This window comes from Emericellopsis atlantica, assembly GCF_019669845.1.
Source record: "Emericellopsis atlantica unplaced genomic scaffold F5Z01scaffold_24, whole genome shotgun sequence".
Lineage (NCBI taxonomy): Eukaryota > Fungi > Ascomycota > Sordariomycetes > Hypocreales > Bionectriaceae > Emericellopsis > Emericellopsis atlantica.
Genome location: NW_025764726.1, coordinates 172,216 through 192,121, shown reverse-complemented (window position 1 = coordinate 192,121; position 19,906 = coordinate 172,216). Strand labels below are relative to the sequence as shown.

Below are 19,906 nucleotides of genomic sequence, written 5' to 3'. Positions count from 1 at the left end.
TTCAGCTAGGTCCGCTACAGCCGTGCGTATGAAGCGCCTGGACTGCCGTGTGCACTGTCAGCTTCCAGCACCGGATGCGGCTCTACGGGTCGCTACGCCCTGGGCGCACAGTGCCGAGAAGACACGGGTGGGAAATGACATCAGCGCCTGGCAGGCTGTTTCTGGGCGCTGCAGCAGTGTGCGTTCGGGGGCGAGGCGGGCCCGGACGCGGGCAGATGCTCACCACGTCGACAGAAGTTGGTCATTGGTTCCTGCCGCCATGACTGGACTGCTATTGGCTCTTGCGCTTGAGAGCAACAAGGGAAGTCAATCCCAGTGCTCCTCCCTGACCACATCACGCATGACCTGGAGCAGCAGATCTAACGTTACCTTAAGGCAAGATATCGCTGCAATGCCAGTCAGTGTCCACGCAGGCTGAACAACCACCTCGGGGATAAAATGGGCTCGATGCAGGCAGCCTCTGATTTGCTTCTCCCAGCCTCTTCCGGTTGGTTCAGTGAACCCTTGAAAGCCACAGCCGGGCGCACGCTAACTGATTACAGCGAGCAACCACCGAACCATGCCAAGCCGACCCAACAGTCGCTGTCGAGTCCAGTCAGTCAGTCCAGTCGTCTTCGGCGCCCACCGATCAGCTGACCGGCCACCACGGCGAGATGCACCGCAGAGGACTGTCCTCGGAGATCTCAGCACCGAAGATGCCATGCTTTGTCCGAGCCTCGAGTCGGATTCAGATATCGAGGGTGCTGTCTGGTGATAAGCGCAACGACTGCAAGTTGTGAAGGTGAAATTCTGTCACCGGGTCCCCGCCTGAAGCGCCCAATCATGTGGCCTGCAATTGGATCGCCAGTGGCTGCAAGGAGTCAAGGACTGGAGGCTGACTTGCCCAACCCCACGCGGTTCGACGTCGGTGGCGAGGAGCTCAGGCAGGCAGCCTCTCTCACACACACACAGAGACAGACGCCACAACCGTGCGACGAGCCCATCGGGGGGTTTCCCATTTATTTCCTGTCCGTCAGAGGGCCAGAACCAGTCAAGTCCTTCGAGAAGCAGGCGGGAGGACGGGGCCACCAATGTTGGATGCCTCCACGCGCATCTCAACCCGCGTTCGTCGATGGTGGGCAAGCCTACTTTTCGGGAGGCACCTTCGCAGACATAGACCCTGCAAGCATGGTGCGTCGCGTGTTCCTTTTGGCTTTATTGCAGGTGACAGCGCAGTAAAGAGCACTGTCGTCAGGTCAAGCACAAGCACAACGACATCATCCAGGTCCCGCCAAGGCTGTTCTCATCACCTTGCGCTGCTGGGCCGCCCAAGGGACCCCCGTGGATGTGGAGCAAACGCCAAGGGCCCAAGAATCCAAGATGGATGCGACAGGGACTTCCCCATGTACTCCGTCGCGGGGCCGCCACTCCAAAGGTACCTCGCTCGCCTGGCCGTCGAACAGCTGGAACGCAGACCCCACACCCCCTTCATCACCCATCGACAAGGGGGCCCCCGTCCTCCTCGCGCATCCTGCTCGTGGTTGGAGAGACATGGAGGGGAGGAAAACCTCTGTACGTATGCAGAGGACGATGGCTGCGCTGCGCTGCGCTGCTCTAGCCTGCTGTTCGCCGCATGCGACATTTATATACGCCTCGACGTGCGCCTCGTCGCGTCCTCGTCCGCCCTGGTTCCTTCTTCCTCCTCTCGTACCTCTTGACCATCCTTTTTTCCCCCTTCAACACCCTCATCCTCCTCTCCCTCCTCCCTCCCCTAGCTGTACTTGGGAGCTCCCTGTCCTGGTAGAGCTCGCACGCACGTTCAACACCACAAACAGACGAGAAGGCGTGAGAAAGAAGTGACCATCGCTGTCACGACACGTTATTCGTCATGTCGTCCCCAGAGGCGGAAAAGAAGTACGATGGTCCAGTCTCGCCGGACCTCGAGGGCGAGACCACTCACTTTGCAGACAACGCCGACGGTCTTCAGCGTCGCTTGAACAACCGTCAGATCCAGCTGATCGCCATTGGCGGCTCCATTGGCACCGCGCTCTTCGTCAGCATCGGAAATGGCCTGGCCCGCGGTGGACCAGCCAGCTTGCTCATTGCCTACGTGTTCTACCCGTGTGTCCTCGCTCTCGTCAACAACTCGATCGCTGAAATGACCACGTACATGCCCGTGTCCGGTGGATTCATCCGTCTCGCTGGTCACTGGGTCGACGATGCCCTCGGCTTCATGGCGGGCTGGAACTTCTTCATCTACGAGGCGCTGCTGATTCCCTTTGAAATCACTGCCATCAACCTCGTCCTCGGATACTGGAGCGAAAAGCTCAAAAACCCCGGCCCTACGGCCGGCATCTGTCTCGGTGTCATCCTCCTTTACGCGTAAGACTGGTCCCGCTGGAACGTGTGGAAAATCCCCGTGACGATGAACCGTCGCCCGATTCCCATCGCTCCAGGCCAACATCCCCCCCAGAAAAGAAGAGACATTTACTAAACATTGTCTCGCGATATAGTGCACTGAATCTTCTCGCCGTCAGAGGTTATGGTGAGGCCGAGTTCTGGCTGTCCGGTGGAAAGGTCATCCTGATCTTCCTGCTGTTCTTCTTCACCTTCGTCACCATGGTTGGCGGCAACCCCACCGGCAACGCCTATGGCTTCTACCACTGGGTCAACCCCGGGGCCTTTGCCGAGTACATGTCTTCCGGCTCGCTGGGCAAATTCGAGGGTTTCCTGGCCGCGCTGTGGAACGCCGGCTTCGCCGTCGTCGGCCCCGAGTACATCTCCATGGTCGCTGCCGAGGCCAAGCGCCCCCGATTCTACATCAAGACGGCCTTCAAGACCATCTACGCGCGCTTCGCCATCTTCTTCTTCGGATCGGCCCTCTGCGTCGGCATCGTGCTGCCCTACAACGACTCGACCCTGCAGGCCGTGTCGAGCGGCGGCTCCGACGGCTCTGCGGCCGCCTCGCCCTACGTTATGGCCATGAACAACATGTACATTACCGGGCTGCCCAGTGTCGTCAACGCGCTCATGTTGACCTCCATCTTCTCCGCCGGCAACACCTACACCTACTGCGCCACGCGCTCCCTCTACGGTCTCGCCCTCGAGGGTCGCGCCCCACGCTTCCTCCGCCACACCTGGAGCAACGGTGTGCCCATTTACTGCTTCCTCGTCGTCATGATCTTCCCCTGCCTGTCTCTGCTCCAGTGCGGCAACGGCTCCGCCGAGGTCATTGGCTGGTTCGTCGACCTCATCACCGGCGGCGGCCTCATCAACTTCATCGTCATGAGCATCACCTACATCTTCTTCCACCGCGCCTGCAAGGCCCAGGGCCTCGACCGCAACAAGCTGCCCTACAAGGGCTGGTTCCAGCCCTACGGTGCCTACATTGCCATTGGCGTGCAGCTCTTTGTCGCCCTGGGCTACAACTATGCCGTGTTCAAGGACTTTACCGCCGAGGGCTTCTTCCGCGGCTACACTATGCAGGTCATCATGCCCTTCTTCTTCCTCGGCTGGAAGTTGATCAAGAAGACGCGCTTCGTGCGCCCCCACGAGGCCGACCTGGTCTGGGAGGCGCCCACCATCGACCGCTACGAGTCGCAGTTCACCCACGACCCTCCTGGTTTCTGGATGGAGATGGGCTGGATGGTTGGCATCAAGAGGCACAAGAAGCACATTGCGGATTAAATGTGAAGCGATGGCGTGTGATGGTGCATCATGCTGTGTGTGAGCACATGGAATCGGAGCATCCGGTTGTCCCGTTCCTTTGAATCGAGGCCAAGTGGCTCGCTGTCTCGGATGCGTGACGATGGATGGACAAGTCTCCGGACCACGACATGATTGAAAAATCTATATAGTATATACCCCACAGGACCGATAGTGTCCAATTTATTCAGTTACTTCTGCCTCGCCGTGGATTTTGTCGCATTGTGAATGAAGGATACGCTCAACGCGACTGACATTTGCAGAAGTAACAACAACTCGGGTCCATCTCGTACTGTACACTGCCAGAATCTCACACTTTCTCGCAGTCGCTCATTCATTAATCGCAGTGCCGGACCCTTTTTGCACGGCACGCTCATCCCCCCTTTTGCTCTGACCATGTTGTCGCTTTCTCTCCCCCCTTTCCCGTCCACCGCCGCTGTACAGTCCATTATGTCCGGGCAAATCCCCATCACCGGCTGCACGCGCGCATAATCTCTTGCATGGCCGCCCTGGATTCCTCATCGACGTCGCTCACGCGCATGCTCTGAAGAGCATTGACAGCGCGCATGTCCGCCACGTAGCCGACGGAGGGCACGGACAGGCCACCTCGCCCGCCGGGATGCCAACCTCCTGCCCGTGATGCCCCTCGGACCCCTCGCATTCTTTGACTGCCTGGGACCACTTGATGACCACCTGGGACCACTTGATGACCACCTGGGACCACCTGATGACTACCTGGGACAATTTGGTGATCAACTGGGATCATTTGGTGACTACGTGGAATCAATGGACCACTTCGGGGCACTGGACGACCTCGGGGCACTGGACCCCCTCGGCCTCCCCGACCACGCCAGACCCCTTGACCACGCCTCTGCGCGGCGCGGATGCCATTCTCCCGATAGACCTGTTGCAGAGCAGCCGCAGCCCGCGCGTGCCTAAAGTCCACCCTAAGGCCGTAGTCGTTTCCGAGCTCCCTGAGGTTGGGCGGCAGTAGTATGTTCGGGCTCATGTGGGCACGGTGCTCTGGCGAACCTTCGAGGTAGATCTCGCCGCAGGTACACTTTAAGACGTTCAGCAGGTTGCCATGTGCATCCCTGCGGCCCATCAAGGCATTGATCTCAGCCTCCCGTGCCATGTGGCGCATACGGCTCTCTGAGAGCATATGGGAAGCTAGTCAGCGTCAGTCTTTGTCGCGGTACCACAAGATGGTGAAGAAGAGAAGGGGGGGGGCGGGGGGAAGGGAGAAGGGTAGGACCTACATCGATCGCCATTTACCAGATCACTGACAGCACGCTCGAGACAAATGTCAACGCAAGACTCACCACGGAAACGGTTCCACGGGGGAAGGGGATCGGTTAGCCTACATTGAGCGCTCTGAGGGTCGGGAGGGTCGTCCCCGGTTGCTCAACGCGGAGACTGTTGATGGTGTTTGAGTGGTGTGTACCGCCATATGCACTGGGACCAGGAAGTGGTTTATGGCGCTTGGCGCACGCCGCGGGTCTGCCTCGAGGCATGTATTATGGTGACAGCTGCGTGCTGGACGTTGTATACGATGCACAGGTCAAGGTGATTACTTGTCGCTGGGTGCTTTGCGTGTGTGTCAGGTAAGGTAGTAGGTATATGTGCGTGTGTCCACGTATTTAAAGGGGAGGTAGGACACTTGTACGGTAGAAAGGTTCGGCACGAAGGCTCTGTTTACTCAGTGGTTACCCAAACTCTACGTCAATGAGTTCAGCCACTGGCACCAGTGTATAAGACTAAGTCCCCGCGACCCTGCGGTACACGATCATGCGAGACTCAGTATCAGGTGCCCGGAAGACATGGCGATGCAAAGCGGAACAAAGCTCCGGCCTCGCGGCTCTTGGAGAGCTATACTCTTGTGCCAGCACAGTACTGGACCATGATACGTCTTATCACAGACTCTCTGAACCTCGCCTGGCTCGTCAGCGGGTCAAGCAGCTTGCCCAGCATCTTAAGGGAACTACAACACGTTCGTTATGTACTCCAACCTTGTTGTACATTGGCTTTGAGAAATAAGCTTTGTTATAAAGAACACCACTCAGCTCTATCCAGTCGAGGAGAAGACATCCCGGCTGAAGACGACCATATATGAACCCATGGTCCCCTCAAACTCGCGACTACGTGGCGCCTAGCCTTGACAAGTCCAATCATCGGTGGCAGAGAACTCGACGCATGATATTTACGTATGCCAAAGTCAATGCGCGGCGGCTCGCCGGATCTGAGCTTTCCACAAGGTTGCCCGGTTTGAGTTTAAATTACGATGATGCCGGTCAACCGTATATTGGGCGTTTCGTGGCTACATAATCGGTTGCAGCACTAGATAACCTTCCCATATAAGTTTGCGTCAGTGGGCAACTATACACCAAATCTTAATATCAACCTTAGCTTAATGCCCGAGAATTCACGTGCACCGAATCTTCACCACGTGTTAAAGAGTACTAATGAATGTGGCATGCTGAAAGCCAATCTCGTGACACTTTCTTACTGCGTTGGACATTGCTGGCTTGCTTGCCCTAACATGGACTAGCACCCAAGACCACAGTGTACACACACACACCACCACCACCACCGGAAAGCCGGTCGTCACGCACGATGCACAGACACGCAATTTGGTCGTCACGAATTCATTGGCTCTATCTATCGCCATTTCCTCCATGGCGTCTCAGTGACAGTCAAAAAGGGTGGGCGAACCAAGTCGGTACAGGTCCTCCAACCCATCCGACAGTCCTCCCGCCCCCGGTAAACACCATCGCCCGAGACATAGTCTAGTCTAGTAAAAAAGAGCATATCATGAGTTCTTCTATCCACAGCCAACGGGTATGTGCGTAGGCTGCATCCATTTTGAGACCAAAAAAAGATTCCGGCCAACCGGCAAGAAAGAAGGTACTTTTTGCTCAGAGAATTCATTATGCGACAAAGGGAAAATATAATCATGCTGAAGAGGGGGGGCGGACTCGTCAAGGTTGTAGGTGGATGCGTATCGGATAGTAGAAGAGGGGGGGATGTTCTCTGACAGACAGACGAAGCGTTTAGATGTCGTCCTCGTCGGAGAAAACCTCCTCACCACGCTTGCGGCGGGCCATACGCTCTGCAGATTGTTGTTAGCATTGGTCTCAAAAATGTCATTCAAATGGAGCTGCTTACCCTTCTTCTTCTTGCGAGCCTCGGACGAGGTCAGCTTGGCCTTCTTCTTGGTGCTGACAATCTTGTTGCCCATAGCATCGAACTTCTCCTCCTCCTCGTCATCGTCGCCCTTAAGACGGGGACCAGAGCCCTGGCCGGACACCCAGTTGTGGCCGGAAGGCGTCATCTTGCCGTCCATGACGGCCCAGACCTCCTCGGTGATGTTCTTGGTGAACTCGGCCGAGTGAGTGATGATGATGACACCACCCTCGAACTTCTTCAGGGCCTTGGACAAGGCACCGAGGGAGTCACGGTCCAGGTAGTTGGTAGGCTCGTCAAGGACGATCAAGTGAGGGCGCTGCCACGAGCAAGCGGCCAGGACAGTCTTGACACGCTGGCCACCAGACAGACCACGCATGCGCGAGTGAGAGACGAGCTCAGCATCGAGACCAAAGTTGGCGCAGTGGGCCTCAATCTCCTTGCGGACAAGGGGACGGAACTGACCAGAGGCGAGAGCCTCCTTCATGTCAACGTCGGCAACCATCTTCTGGTGAGAGGCCAACAGCTCGGAGCGGGGCAACCAGGCGTTGTCCGCAGACATCATGGGCACCCAGCGCTCGTTCTTCATGCCAATGTTCTCGCCGAGGGCGAACGAACACTCGTACTCGTACGAGTTCTTGAACTTGCGGCGGGAGTTGATGCCAATGACGCGGCGGGGGGTACCCTCGATCTTGAAGACCTTGTCCATGGCCTTCTCATCGGCGTCGGTGATGATCTTGTTGGCACGGTCCATGGTCTCGCGATCCTCACCAGTCTGGAAGCGCCACTGGATGTACTCGGAGGGAGTGGAGTCCAGGTGGTCGTCAATGTGGGCAAAGGCGTGCTGCTTGATGTAGGCAATGCGGATGTTCTCGTGCTGGTAGATCTCACCCTTGGTGGGGATGAGCTCACCGGTGAGCACGTTGATCAGGGTCGACTTGCCAGCACCGTTGGGGCCAATGACGGCAATACGGGAGCCGAGCGAGCACTGGAAGGTGATGTCCTGGATCTGGGGCTTGGAGGTACCGGGGTACTGGAAGGTCATCTTGGTGGCACGCAGAATAGCCTTGGCCTTGGTCTTGACACCCTCGAGGAAACCGGGCTCAGGGAAGGTGAACTCGATCTCGGAGGCACCGAGCTCGTAGTAGGACTTGGCCGAGGGCACGCGCTTGACAAAGTCGGCCAGGTTACCACGGTAGCGCTTGAGCTTGAAGCGCTCGTAGTGGACAATGTGCTGGCAGATGTTGTCGAGGAAGCCGGAGTCGTGGGAGACGACAATGGAGGTGCAGGGGGAGTTGATGAGGTACTCCTCGAGCCACTTGACGTTCTTCACGTCCATGTGATTGGTGGGCTCGTCGAGCAGCAGGATATCGGGGGCCTCGAAGACGGCACGGCACAGAGCCAGCTTCATCTTCCAACCACCGGAGAGAGCGGTGATCTCGCCAGCAATCATCTCGTTGTTGAAGCCGAACTCGCCCAGGCGCTTCTCGACCTCCTCACGGCTGGTCTGGACATTGGCCTCCTGGAGCTTCTTCATGGTCCAGTCAATGGTGGTCATCTCAGTATCGGCAGAGTCAAGGTCGTGCTCGACGAAGACGGTCTTGACCTCGGACTGCTTGGGGAAGCCCTCGACCTGCTCGTTGTTGATGGCACGCATGAGGGTGGACTTGCCGGAACCGTTGGGACCGCAAAGGCCGTAGCGCTGACCACGCTTGAGACGCAGGTGAGTCTGGTTGAGAAGAATCTTGGCACCGTAGGCGAGGGAGAAGGTGCAGTTGCAGAGATCCTCACCCTCCTCCTCATCGGGCTCAACCTCAGCCTCATCGGCGGCGCCGGGGGAGGCCTTCTTGCGGAGAGTCTCAATGACAGCCTCGGCGTTGTCGATGCCGGTGATGACGGCAACGTAGGGCTTCAGGTTTTCGACCCAGATCATGGGCTCGGTCTCCTTCTCATCGACGAGCTGGCCGGCAATAGCGGAAATGTACTCGGCGAGAGGGCCCATCTTCTCCAGGTAGCTGCCGTACTTGGGCTTGAGGATCTCGGTGAGCTTCTCGAGGACGATGTTGAGAGCACCGTCGTTGCGGGCCTCGGGGATGACACCGTTCTGGACGTTGCCGACACGGTTGAGGGTGTCGAGAGCCTGCTTGGTCTTCTCACGAGCCTCGGGATCAGCCAGGTTCTCGTAGTTCTTCTGGAGACCGGGCATCATCTTGGGCAAGAAAGGAGCAACGATATTGGGGTCGTCGACAAGCTTGCACATGTTGTCGACAATGACAGCGGCCTTACGCTTGATACCAGTCTCACGCTCGGCGAGACCACGGTCAAGCAGGGGCACCATGAGGGCAAGGGTAGGCTCCTGGACCTCGGTGACGAAGGTGGTGGCACCGAGCAAGTGAACGGTCTCGGGGACGTTCTCGGGCTTGGCGATACACTTGATGAGCTCGGGGATGAAGCGCTCGATATCACGGTTGACAATGAGCTGGCAGAGCTTCTCCATGGCCTTGTAGGCGCGGTCCTTGACCTCCTTCTTGGTGTCCCACATGGCCTCGGAGATGACGGGGATCAACTCGGGGACACGGTAGGCGAGCTGGGCAGGGGCGGAGACGACCAGGGCGTCGATGAAGTCAAGAGCAGCCATCTTCTCGGGCCACTTTTGAGCGTTGCGGATCGACTCAATGATGTGGGGGAGGGCAGCCTTGGAGGCGTTGCCCTTGATGGCGCCAGCGATGGCGAGGACAGCAGCCTGGGCGGCATTCTTCACGTTGACAGTCTTGTCACCGACGGCAGACAGGACCTTGGGGAGGAGGACCACGAGGTAGGGCTCAACGGCAGCAGAAACCTCGGAGTGGACAGCAATCTGCTCAATGGCGACGCAAGCGCGCTCACGGGCGACAGCATCCTTCTTGCTGGCCAACTGCTTCTCGAGGTTCTCAATGAGCCTATCAAATGGTTAGTACGTTGAACGGGCGTCAAATTGAAAATTTTTAGTGGGCGCTGGAATTGCTGGTGAGGGGCAAAAAACAGCAGCACCCTGGCGCTGGCGCTGGTTGCCCCTCCCTCCTGGTGCACTCGGGTTACAGACTTGAAAAAAATATTCGCCCATTCCCCAAGAACACCGAGCAATCTGCGACCACAAGCTTTTCAGAGGTTGGCAAGACTCACTTGTTAGGCACATCCTGGTCCTCGATACGTCCGTTGACAAAGCCGGCAATCTCGCCAGACGTCTCCTTGATGGCGGCGGCCTCGGTGGAGACGGTGAGCTTCTGGAAGAGCTCGTCGAGCACCTTGACGGACTGAGCGTTCTCGGAAGGCATCTTGTCGGGTTGTAAAAAAAGGTTCGGAAAAGGTTCGTGGAGGCGAAAAAATTCCTAGGATGACAGACTAGTACGAATGAACGTCTGAGTCTGGTGAGGGCAAGAGTGTCGATGGAGGGGTCGAACTCTGTGCAGAGGTTGCGGGGCTGTTCGTGGAGGAAACGAACAACACTGGCAAGAGGAAAGAAAAGAGATCAAAAGGAGGACAATGAAAGAATCAAGTCCACGCTGTTCGTCTTGGAGGAAAAGACGGACCAGTCTCAAGAAGTTGGATGATGGAGGAAGAAAGGTTGGGAGAGGAGGGAAAGAGACTTAAGGAGGGGAGGGCCAGGTTTTTTTCTGAAAAAGGCTCGCCGCCGCCGAGCACGACCACATTTTTTTTTTGCGCAGCGTGTCCGTCCCGCATTGCTGCTCCTCCCCTCAACGAAGCCCATTTTGAAAAACTCTGCCCCTCCATTGGCGGGGCGGCGCATGCTTATCGGGCTTATCGAGGCTTATCGAGGACGCGCTAGGCCCAGAAGGGGGCGAATCGCCAAAGCGGTGAACCTTGGATGGGATTCCGACTTTTGGTTCCAGGCTGTTGAGGCGGCCAGTAAATGTTGCTCAACATCCGAGCTATTTCTCTACAGGGAAGCTGTTGCTCTTGACAGCCCTCTCTATTGACGCGCTCAGAAGCCAAGGGAAGGTTAGATCCTGAGTCCTGACCATACATGATCTGATTCTGGACCCTGGGCGGCTAGTCTAAGTTAGGATTCACCGATTCTGATGGTGGCAGAATCTTCCCGCTCATTGTGACATTTGCCACACTCACGGATACTTTTTTTAGCCATATTGCGGACAGTCATTCTCCCCAAGAGACATGGAGGCGGCGGTCCGTTTTCTGGTATCTCAGAGCGTCGTCAACCAAAGTGGTGTTGCTCTCACAAGACCAGTGTCATAAAAACTCCGTCGCTATAGATGATCGTATCTTCGTATCAGCCCAGTCGACAAGCCACGTTGTCACAATATCAAGATTTGAGTGGCTCCTGGTCTATAGCGCCCGCCGTCACCAAGCCCTGCGGCCAACTCTCTTTCACAACATAGCAATGAGTGGCACAGAACTAAATAGTATCCCGTGTCTACGTACAGTATGCAAAGAGTGAGATCTCGACACCTTGAACCCCTTCACGACGCACTGACCCCAGGTCCTTCGCGGGGCCCCGGACAATCTGGAGGCGTACATGGGCCTGCCTCACCGACAGTTGCCATGTCTCGCATGGAATTGCCTGGACCCTGCTAAGAAAGTCAAGCTGAGCTTACCTCGCGCGATGGCGGGATGCTGACTAGGCTCGCCATCGGCCCAGAACACCTAGTAGACTTGTTCAAGGCATGACACTCTTCGCTTTATTTGATCGTTTCGCATGTAGTCGTCTATCTTTATAACATCCACCGGAGTGCCCATCTCGCCACTCACTAGCTCCTTCGCGCGCTCGCTTTCATGTCAGAGAACATGTCCATCATTTCTTGCCTGCGTCCTCCTTCAACGATACAATCCTGTTGAGCACAATCTTGTCTTCCGTAGTATCTGAGTCCAGTGCCTGCCACATATTAGTCTTTGTCTGAATTGAACGATAAAGGGAACCTACAAAGTATGCCACACGCATAGCCTGGAAGCGCACACTTTCTGGGCCACCCTTGCCCAGCTCGCTCTCGCCAGCAGCCTCTGGCCATGGCGCCCGCCTCCTGACCTCGTCAAAGCCGCTCTCGATGATGGCATCTCGGTATATCACCTCGCTGTCGGGGTTAATGTCATTCAAGAAGCCACCATCGACATCCTCTGGCTTCTCGCTCTTGAAGAGCTGATTGTGTACGCGCGCCTCCACCTTCTTAGAACCCTCTGTGCCAACCCAGGATATGTATGTCTTGGGCTTTTTCGTCTCTTTGTCAAACACAGCGCGGACCTCGGTAACTTTCCCTGTCTCGGGATCCTTGGTGAACGAGGTGGCCTTGATGGGATACTGCACGTTGAGCAGACCAACAGACTTGTTGGGCGCGAGTCGGAAGTAGTCTTTGCTGTCTTCCTCGCGGAAGTCGGAACGGTCAATGTAGATTGTGGGGGTGAATTTGACAATGTGGGAACCCATCTTTGGGTCTTTGGGCGAAAATGGAATTTCAATGTCGGCGGGCTCCGCATCCTCCACCACAACTGGGATGGGGTCGAGGATGAGCATGAGACGAGGCGTGGTCTTTTCGAGGTACTTGCGAACAGACTGCTCAAAGCGGTGCACAGGCAAGGCTGTAGCGTTGGTGGTCACGCCGAGTTCGTTGATAAACTCCAGAATGGCACCAGGCGGCACACCGCGGCGCTTGATGCCGATCAATGTGTACAGTCGCGGATCGTCCCAATCGCGCACAATCTTCTCTTCGACCAACTTCATGATCTTCCTCTTTGAGAGAACCGTGCCAAAGAGATTAAGTCGACCATACTCGCGCTGCATCGGCTCGTAGACCTTTAGGGTTCTGTTCAACCACTCGTAGGATACTCGCGATTGGATGAATTCCGTCGTGCACAGAGAGTGAGTGATCCCCTCGAAGCTGTCACACAGACAGTGGGTGAAGTCGTACGTCGGATAGATCTTCCAATCCCAGCCCGTACGATGATGGGGCTGGTCGGTCTTGATGCGGTACGCGGCCAAGTCCCACATCTGAGGGTTGCCATCGGTAATGTCCTGCTTCATGCGCAGAAAGACCTCCTTGGGCTTGTATTTGCCGTCGCGCATGTCTCGGAACTTTTGCAGGTTGTCCTCGGCTGTTTGCTCGGCATGCGCGCAGCGGTACCGCTCGTGGGCACCTTTCTCTCCGCCTCGTTGAAGCTTGATCTCCGTGTCGTTACACGAGCATACGTAGGCTTTTTCCATTTTGATCATCTCCTCCGCGAGGTCGTAGAGCTTCTGGAAGTTGTCGCTCGAATATGTGATCTTGTACGGCTTGAAGCCCAACCATTCGACGATATCCTTGATCGCTGTGAAGTACTTTTCCTCCTCCTTCTCGGGATTGGTGTCGTCGAATCGTAGGTAGCAGACGCCGCCGTGGTATTTGGCGAAGCCAAAGTTGATCGCGATCGCCTTCGCATGGCCGATATGGAGGAAGCCGTTGGGCTCGGGAGGGAAACGGGTGACAACATCTTTCTCTGGACGCTCCTTGTAAACATCTGCCAACCAGCCGACCTTGAACATCTGCTCCGGGTCAGTCGCAGTCTCCTCAGCCTTTGGCGCGGCAGCTTTGGGCTTAGCTGGCGCAGGACCAGCGGCAGCCTTTTCGGCGCGAGCCTTCTCCTGCGCAGCCTTCTTTGCGCGCTTCTGCTGACGCTTTTTGAGCTCGGCTTTGGAGACCATCTCGCCAGTCTCCTCGTCAAGCTGGAGCTTGGGCATGTTTTGGGTGATTTCCTCGGCCATGATTGCGTTGTCGAGGGAGGGTCTTCCAGCTCAAAAGATCGTGCAGATGGATGTTTGGAAACTTCCCTCAATTCCAGTCTTGGATCGCGTGCCCAGAAAGTGAGTCAATGGCCGTTTGGGTTATGGTTAGGAGGGGCAGAAGAAAACAATCAGAGACCCCGCCAACGCGGAACGCGATAAGCTGATAAGAGCTTCTGGCCAAGGATAGAAACGGGCGCAGACGGACCTGAACCTCTGCACCTTCACATAGGTAGCTGAGCTGGATCGGTTTTTGCGGAGCTTTGAATGGCATTAAGATAATTTTTCAGAGACGGACTGGGCTCTCCTTCTATGGCCGGCCGTCTGACAGGTGTTCTAGCGCAGTATGAGAGAGGGTGTGTAGGCTATCCCAAACCCACCCGTTTAGACCTACCTCGAGTCAGCGTTACTACACGGGATTGTTCAATAACCCTACTGGCAATTCGATGGGAACTGGTCGCGATTAAAATATTACACGGGCTCTACCTGTAATTCGGCTCTCCTTGGGTGAACTGCTGCATGGCCCGGTTCTGTTGTCGCATGCTCTCTGGCCAAGCCACAGAAACTTCCAGGTTCTCACTTCTGGCGCCCTCTGCCCTTCATCCGCTTGCATCATCGGTACATGCATGAAGCACCTCGAGTACCGGTTCCTCGCTCTGCAGTTCTCACTGTTCATCGACAACAATACCTAATAATCGACGCATGTACGCGCCTCAAAAGACCGAAGAACCGTATTCAACAGAGAACCAGCGAATTTCCTGCGACCAAGATCCTTACAGCTCTTCTCAAGCTCATTCGACTCTATCCTACGCGTAGCCACCAGAGCCGGCACAACTCAAATAAGCAACACAAAGAGCGACTATTACTGTACTGAATGAGCGCTGCGCCCAGAGTATCGAAATTACGCCGCACAGGTCGGACGACTTGCTCCCTGGTACAGTTGCGGCCGTGGTTGACTCGCCCCCTTACCACATCTACTACCCATCACCGAAAGAACGCCCTCTCACATCTACGTAGACCGTGTCTACGATCTCACAAATCTCAAGCGAAGCCCGATCAGGATTCTGTCGCTACATTGAAAATGCCTCGCCATGACGATGAGGTCGATCTGCCCACTGTCACCGACCTGTACAACCGAGGTGACCTGGAGCCCAGCGACAAGCCCCGCGAAACCCATTCTGCGTCTGTCAATGCCCGCGTCTCTCTCATTCGAGGCGACATCACAGCTCTGTTGGTCGATGCCATTGTCAACGCCGCCAACTCAAGTTTGCTGGGCGGAGGTGGCGTCGACGGAGCGATCCATGCCGCCGCAGGTCCTCGCCTGCTCGCCGAGTGCAAAACCCTGAAAGGTTGCCAGCCGGGCGAGGCGAAGATCACAAAGGGCTACGAACTGCCAGCGGCACACGTCATTCACACAGTCGGGCCTGTGTATTTCAGGACGTCACCTCTCCAGGCGAAGCAGACGCTGGAGAGTTGCTACGAGGAATGTCTGCGGGTAGCAGTGGACAATGGCGTCAGGACTCTTGCTTTTTGCGCCATTAGCACGGGCGTGTATGGCTATCCTCAAGAAGATGCTGCCCGAGTGGCTTGCGAGCAGGTTCGGAAATTCCTCGAGACGGAGGATGGTCAGCAGTTGGACAGGGTCATCTTCACGACATTTACTACACCAGACGTCGAGGCTTACGACAAGGTGGTGCCTCAATTCTTTCCTCCCGCGGAAGCCTCGTAGCTGGCGTGATGCACAGGATAGAACCCGAGAGGACCCAGGATTTCAGCCAGGGCCGGCAGCTTGTGGTCACCCGCATGATACACATGACGCATACGGAAACAATATTGGCACTATAGATGAATACAAAGCCTTTCAAAGCTGCATATCACAGGCAGAACTGGTAGACGACCTGCATTGTAACCAACTTCGCTCGCCTGGGCATATTATCCACGAGAAAACATGACTCGCCTACTTCAGGCAGAACCAAAAGCCTTCGCACATAGCCTTTCCCTACATCCTCATCTGCGTCTCAAGAACTCTTGCTGGAGCTACTGCTCGAGCTCGAGCTCGAGCTCGAGCGTCCCCGGAACCGCTCAGCTAGCTGGGCAGCTCGGTCGCCCTACTCAGAGCTGCTCGCACTGCCTCGCGCAGCGGCGACGTCCTCCTTCTTCTTGCCCTTGTCCTTCTTCTTCTTCCCAGCGTCTTTCAGGACGGGCTCATTCTCTGCCTGCTCCTCCTCAACGGCAGCCGCAGCCTTGTTAGCATCGGCGCCGACGGCCTGAGAGATTTCTTTGAGCATCGCCTTGAGCTCCGTGACGTCGGTGCGCAGCTTTTCCAGTTCCACCATGGCAGGGTCGTCCTCGACATTGGACTTGGCTGCATCGCAGATCTTGGCCCATTCCTCAGATTGCGCGTCGACATCGGAGTTCATTTGCTCCCACTCTTCGATCACATCGTCGTCCTCTTCACCGCGCGAACGGTTGAAGCGAATGTCAGCCGCCTTGCGGGTCTCGAAAAAGGCGGAAACCACCAGCAACGGCGAGTACAGCACGCCCATGACGCAGTCGTTGAGAATCTCGTAGGCGTGGTCGGGCATCCACCACTCAAAGAGGCCGGACACGACAATCTCGATGAGATTAAGGGGCGGGATATAGACGTTTTCATCGGGAGCACGGACAAATTGCATCGTCTTCTGGGCAAGCAAAGCCAGGTACTCATCGTCGGCATTGCCGTAAATATCCTCGTAGGCCGAATTGTAGAGCGCAATAAGGATGTTCAGCAAGATGATCTGGTGTGGTTAGCCAAGTCCGCCTCTGTGGACAGCAGGGAATACGAACCATAACAATGAATGTGAAGCAGTAGTACAGGATCAGTCCCCAGGGATGACCAAACTGCTCGAATCCATCGAATTCTGGACTGCCCAGGATGGCCTTGAGCATGCTCTCCATGATGAACCAGACGTCGCCCGCCACGAGGTCATCGGCAAAGTCCAGACCAATGAATGCCTGGAGGAAACCAATGATGATGATAATCAACAAGGCAAAGAAAATGACAGACTCTTTCATCATCACCTTGAGGACAACCAGCATGGCACCGAAGAAGCGGAAGCTGTCGAGGTACAGAAGCAAGCGACCCCAGAACATCGGTGCAACAAAGGCCAAGATATTGTAGCTCTGTTCGCTCCATTCTGTACGGCCCGAGGAGCCCGAGCGATGAGAGAGACCGAGGACGCGCAGGACAAACGATGCCGTCAAAAATGAGTACAAGATGCCGTTGAAAGCATCCCAGAACCCAAAGATCTGGTACCCGGCCTTGTAGAACTTGACAACCTGCTCGCAGACAAAGCCAATGGTGAAAACGTATAGGAGAACCTCGGCTCCGTCGAATTCGCCCGATGGGTTGATCGAGTTGATGGCTGAAGTGTAGAGGATCAAATAGACAATGGAAAAGAGCATCTGGGCGGCGTTCTGATACATCGGCGCACGCATGCGGTCAGGGTCCATGTGCACCAGGAAGTTGGGGTTGGCCTTGTCCTTGTAGTCAACGAAGACAGTCGGGTCGTCCTCGTCCTGAACAAGCCAGCCTCGCCAGAGATGGCTGATGCACTTCTGGTACCCGGAAGACCCAATTACGCGCACCTCGTGCAAGTCGACAGCCCTTTCAATGGCGTTGAGGGGGCGCGTGGCCTGGCCATTGATCAGGAATGAATATCGGCGAAGGAGAACGGCGTGCATGAGAAAGTCATTGTCTTCCTCCGTCTCGATTCTGGGCACTGTCAGTCCATGTTTCATTACGCAGTAGTGCTATACTCTCACATTTGCTTTGCGATCACACCACACGCGACAGCTCGCAGTGAATGTAGATCAGCATCCCACAGCTCGACGTCGGCCTCATGGGAGAACCATCGCTTGTTCACCAGCAGACAAAACACCACACATCCTCTCGCCTCTTCTCCGCCGGCTGATTTAGCAGCGTCGATGACCTTTTTCGTGATGATGCGGCTGTGGGCTCTGGTGACCTTGCTCTCTTCCATCTCGCAGGGGATACATTCCTGGATCAGGTGTCGTAGCTTCAGGCATGTCTTGGCCACCTCGGCAGGCGGGATCGCGCTGTGGGTATTCTGTCCATGATGGGGGAGTACTGCGATCGTTTTAGCGAGGCGACACCCAGAGTGCAGCAAGAAAGAAACGTACAGGTCTCCTCCTCATGAAGCCAGGATAAGCGATCGGACCTGTGGCCCTCGTTCGTGTGATTATTCCAGCCAAAAATCCTGTCCAGCGTCCTCCATCTTCCCATGTTGACCATTTTGAAGAGTCGCGAGCTCATGCAACAATGGCTCAATCAGTAGAGTCGCGTCTTTGCGCAGCGCTCAGGCACTTGGACGGAACCCAGAGCTGGTAGCGACGAGCAAGACTTGAGATCGCGTGGGCTCGGGACTGCGATCGTCACGGCGCTCAGCTGATCACTGCTGAAAGATACAGAGCAAGCTTGAACAACTTGTTGTAGCAAGGAGGGTTGCTTCAACCGTTGAACGCCAGCCGCATTTTCCTGTCATGGCCGAAACCAGTATGACGTTTGTGAGGCCACCCACGGACCACAGGCATTGGACGTTAACAGTGGCAGCTTTTATCGCCATAGTGTGACGCTTATCTCTGTTAGTGCGTCGCGCCAGACGGGCGTTTCCCCCCACATCGCGCTAGCGGGTCACTGGCGCTTTGCACTGCAGGCCGAACCAAGATGCTCTGGATTTCATCCAAGTTTAGCTTGGATTTTCCCAGCTTTGCCGCAACACGAAAAAAAAAGAGGCTCCATGTCGCATCGAGATTCCGATGTACATGAACTACAGCCTGTTCGCCTCAGCCCGTGCGAACTGCTCCGATCAATCAAAGTCTGATCAGGCGATTTGCTGGTACGTAGGGGTCACAAGTAGGATCTCTTTCCGCCCTCTTGCAGCCTCGACTGTCTGGCCCACAGTCAAGGACGACACTCCCTCATGTACGGCAGATGCAGGCAACATTTGCGGTCGCGACATGCTCTCCAGAAAGGACACTGACACCAGAACACGGGCATTGTCTGTTGAGAGGCGCTGCCCAGTATGCGCATTGCAGATACTACTAGCCCTGCGCGGCCAACGCCTCCGACCGACCATCATTTGAATATTGGCGTCTTCAAGACACCGGACCTCATAGAGCGACATGGAGCCTGCCATCACTGAATTCGCATTCGGAGAAGAGATTTGCGACCGTCCTCATGAGGCCTTTGTCCGTCCGAGTACCAACCTATGAGGGATTGTGCAACGGCAAAAGGCAGCCATGGTCCTTGGCAGCACCGAACCAAACGCCGTGCAACTGCACTCCGCATATTTCAGCGCAGCTGGCTGCTGCACAGAGGCGCGGCATCGCAGGGAATTATCGGTCAGTCATGTTGCTTCACAGCCCTCACCGACCAAGCATCTCCGTTGCAGTGAGCAGCTGACGCGGAAGATGGGCTATTGAAATCACGGATGCTAATTACAGCTACCGTCTACGTCAAATATGCTGACAGGCAGTTGAAAGTGATGCCCAAAGCCATGAACCATCAGCACTTCGTCCGTTCGACCATTGGTCATTGTCGGTATCCCTGTCGATTCAGCTGAGACGAATGATTGCGCTGTCAGACACGGGCCATACAGTCATCGTGCATGGTGAAAGAAGCAAAGCGACAATTCCTCAAGGTAACAATCCGTCTCTGTTCTGCGTCCTGGCAGCTTGCATTGGAATAACCGTGCACACAGACAGACAGACAAGAGGTCTGTTTGTCTACGGCTCCATGCAAACAAGCAGCTTTCCAATGCCGCATGACGATGGCAAACGACGGCAAGCCACCTTTGTTGGTGTTCACTGTCCAGCCTCAGCAGCCACATTTCCTGGCTGGGGCAAGGCAACGCCGGCAAATACCAGATCGCCAATGGTGTCACGGTACACGATCATCATGGCTGCCTCAGCACGAGCCGTCGCAGCCAATCCAAACTTTTTGAACGACTGGCTGTGGGCTGCTGCTGCCTGGGTACGTGTGTGAGGCAAGGTATCTAGAGTCGTGCAGCCCAACACGATGCGTCAGCTGCCACTATGCCTTGTAGTCATCGTTGCTGACGAGAACTGCGCCTGCAAAGTGGTGGCTAATTACTACTTTTTTTCTTCTACTTCCCCGACATACATTGTATCTTTCTACTGTTTGTCTCCTTGTAGACGCATACGCAGCTCGCCTGCTTGACCGCGACTCACTGCCACCGTTTGCGCATCACG

At 55.8% G+C, this 19,906-nt stretch overlaps 7 protein-coding genes across 7 annotated transcripts; 3 read left to right on the top strand and 4 right to left on the bottom strand.

Annotated features, from left to right (window-relative positions):
* Positions 1-912: 912 nt before the first annotated feature.
* F5Z01DRAFT_255199 (uncharacterized protein) lies at positions 913-1,978 on the top strand. The gene is made up of 2 exons (XM_046258534.1): positions 913-1,893; positions 1,947-1,978. Exon 1 carries the CDS (start codon positions 1,071-1,073, stop codon positions 1,695-1,697), a length of 627 nt encoding a protein of 208 aa, XP_046115805.1. The 5' UTR covers positions 913-1,070; the 3' UTR covers positions 1,698-1,893; positions 1,947-1,978.
* Positions 1,783-3,910, top strand: F5Z01DRAFT_254385 (putative arginine permease). Its single transcript, XM_046258531.1, has 2 exons — positions 1,783-2,361; positions 2,493-3,910. The coding sequence occupies exons 1-2, from the start codon at positions 1,868-1,870 to the stop codon at positions 3,664-3,666; spliced, it is 1,668 nt and encodes a 555-aa protein (XP_046115804.1). The 5' UTR covers positions 1,783-1,867; the 3' UTR covers positions 3,667-3,910.
* Positions 3,911-3,920: 10 nt separating this feature from the next.
* Positions 3,921-4,913, bottom strand: F5Z01DRAFT_662338 (uncharacterized protein). The gene has a single exon (XM_046263941.1). It carries the CDS (start codon positions 4,844-4,846, stop codon positions 4,154-4,156), a length of 693 nt encoding a protein of 230 aa, XP_046115803.1. The 5' UTR covers positions 4,847-4,913; the 3' UTR covers positions 3,921-4,153.
* A 1,400-nt stretch (positions 4,914-6,313) lies between these two features.
* Positions 6,314-10,557, bottom strand: F5Z01DRAFT_662336 (elongation factor 3). Its single transcript, XM_046263940.1, has 3 exons — positions 10,030-10,557; positions 6,850-9,806; positions 6,314-6,793 (listed from the first exon to the last, which is right to left on the bottom strand). Exons 1-3 carry the CDS (start codon positions 10,179-10,181, stop codon positions 6,735-6,737), a joined length of 3,168 nt encoding a protein of 1,055 aa, XP_046115802.1. The 5' UTR covers positions 10,182-10,557; the 3' UTR covers positions 6,314-6,734.
* A 1,120-nt stretch (positions 10,558-11,677) lies between these two features.
* Positions 11,678-13,615, bottom strand: F5Z01DRAFT_626682 (glutaminyl-tRNA synthetase; the record flags this gene model as incomplete). The annotated part of the gene is made up of 2 exons (XM_046261495.1): positions 11,678-11,758; positions 11,807-13,615. The coding sequence occupies 2 exons, from the start codon at positions 13,613-13,615 to the stop codon at positions 11,678-11,680; spliced, it is 1,890 nt and encodes a 629-aa protein (XP_046115801.1).
* Positions 13,616-14,714: 1,099 nt separating this feature from the next.
* F5Z01DRAFT_626600 (uncharacterized protein) lies at positions 14,715-15,362 on the top strand (the record flags this gene model as incomplete). The annotated part of the gene is made up of 1 exon (XM_046261489.1): positions 14,715-15,362. The coding sequence occupies one exon, from the start codon at positions 14,715-14,717 to the stop codon at positions 15,360-15,362; it is 648 nt and encodes a 215-aa protein (XP_046115800.1).
* A 314-nt stretch (positions 15,363-15,676) lies between these two features.
* On the bottom strand, positions 15,677-18,190 carry F5Z01DRAFT_662331 (Ca2+ permeable channel). The gene is made up of 4 exons (XM_046263939.1): positions 17,816-18,190; positions 17,438-17,762; positions 16,460-17,387; positions 15,677-16,410 (listed from the first exon to the last, which is right to left on the bottom strand). The coding sequence occupies exons 1-4, from the start codon at positions 17,946-17,948 to the stop codon at positions 15,742-15,744; spliced, it is 2,055 nt and encodes a 684-aa protein (XP_046115799.1). The 5' UTR covers positions 17,949-18,190; the 3' UTR covers positions 15,677-15,741.
* Positions 18,191-19,906: the final 1,716 nt, after the last annotated feature.

Bases quoted from the DNA above. Each gene is read 5' to 3' on its own strand.
- F5Z01DRAFT_255199 (XM_046258534.1), top strand. From the start codon at position 1,071: ATGTTGGATGCCTCCACGCGCATCTCAACCCGCGTTCGTCGATGGTGG.
- F5Z01DRAFT_254385 (XM_046258531.1), top strand. From the start codon at position 1,868: ATGTCGTCCCCAGAGGCGGAAAAGAAGTACGATGGTCCAGTCTCGCCG. The intron at 2,362-2,492 runs GTAAGACTGGTC...CTCGCGATATAG, and splicing joins GGTGTCATCCTCCTTTACGC to TGCACTGAATCTTCTCGCCG.
- F5Z01DRAFT_662338 (XM_046263941.1), bottom strand. From the start codon at position 4,846: ATGCTCTCAGAGAGCCGTATGCGCCACATGGCACGGGAGGCTGAGATC.
- F5Z01DRAFT_662336 (XM_046263940.1), bottom strand. From the start codon at position 10,181: ATGCCTTCCGAGAACGCTCAGTCCGTCAAGGTGCTCGACGAGCTCTTC. The intron at 9,807-10,029 runs GTGAGTCTTGCC...ACCATTTGATAG, and splicing joins GACCAGGATGTGCCTAACAA to GCTCATTGAGAACCTCGAGA. The intron at 6,794-6,849 runs GTAAGCAGCTCC...AACAATCTGCAG, and splicing joins GGCTCGCAAGAAGAAGAAGG to AGCGTATGGCCCGCCGCAAG.
- F5Z01DRAFT_662331 (XM_046263939.1), bottom strand. From the start codon at position 17,948: ATGAGCTCGCGACTCTTCAAAATGGTCAACATGGGAAGATGGAGGACG. The intron at 17,388-17,437 runs GTGAGAGTATAG...GACAGTGCCCAG, and splicing joins GGTGTGATCGCAAAGCAAAT to AATCGAGACGGAGGAAGACA. The intron at 16,411-16,459 runs GTTCGTATTCCC...TAACCACACCAG, and splicing joins GCTTCACATTCATTGTTATG to ATCATCTTGCTGAACATCCT.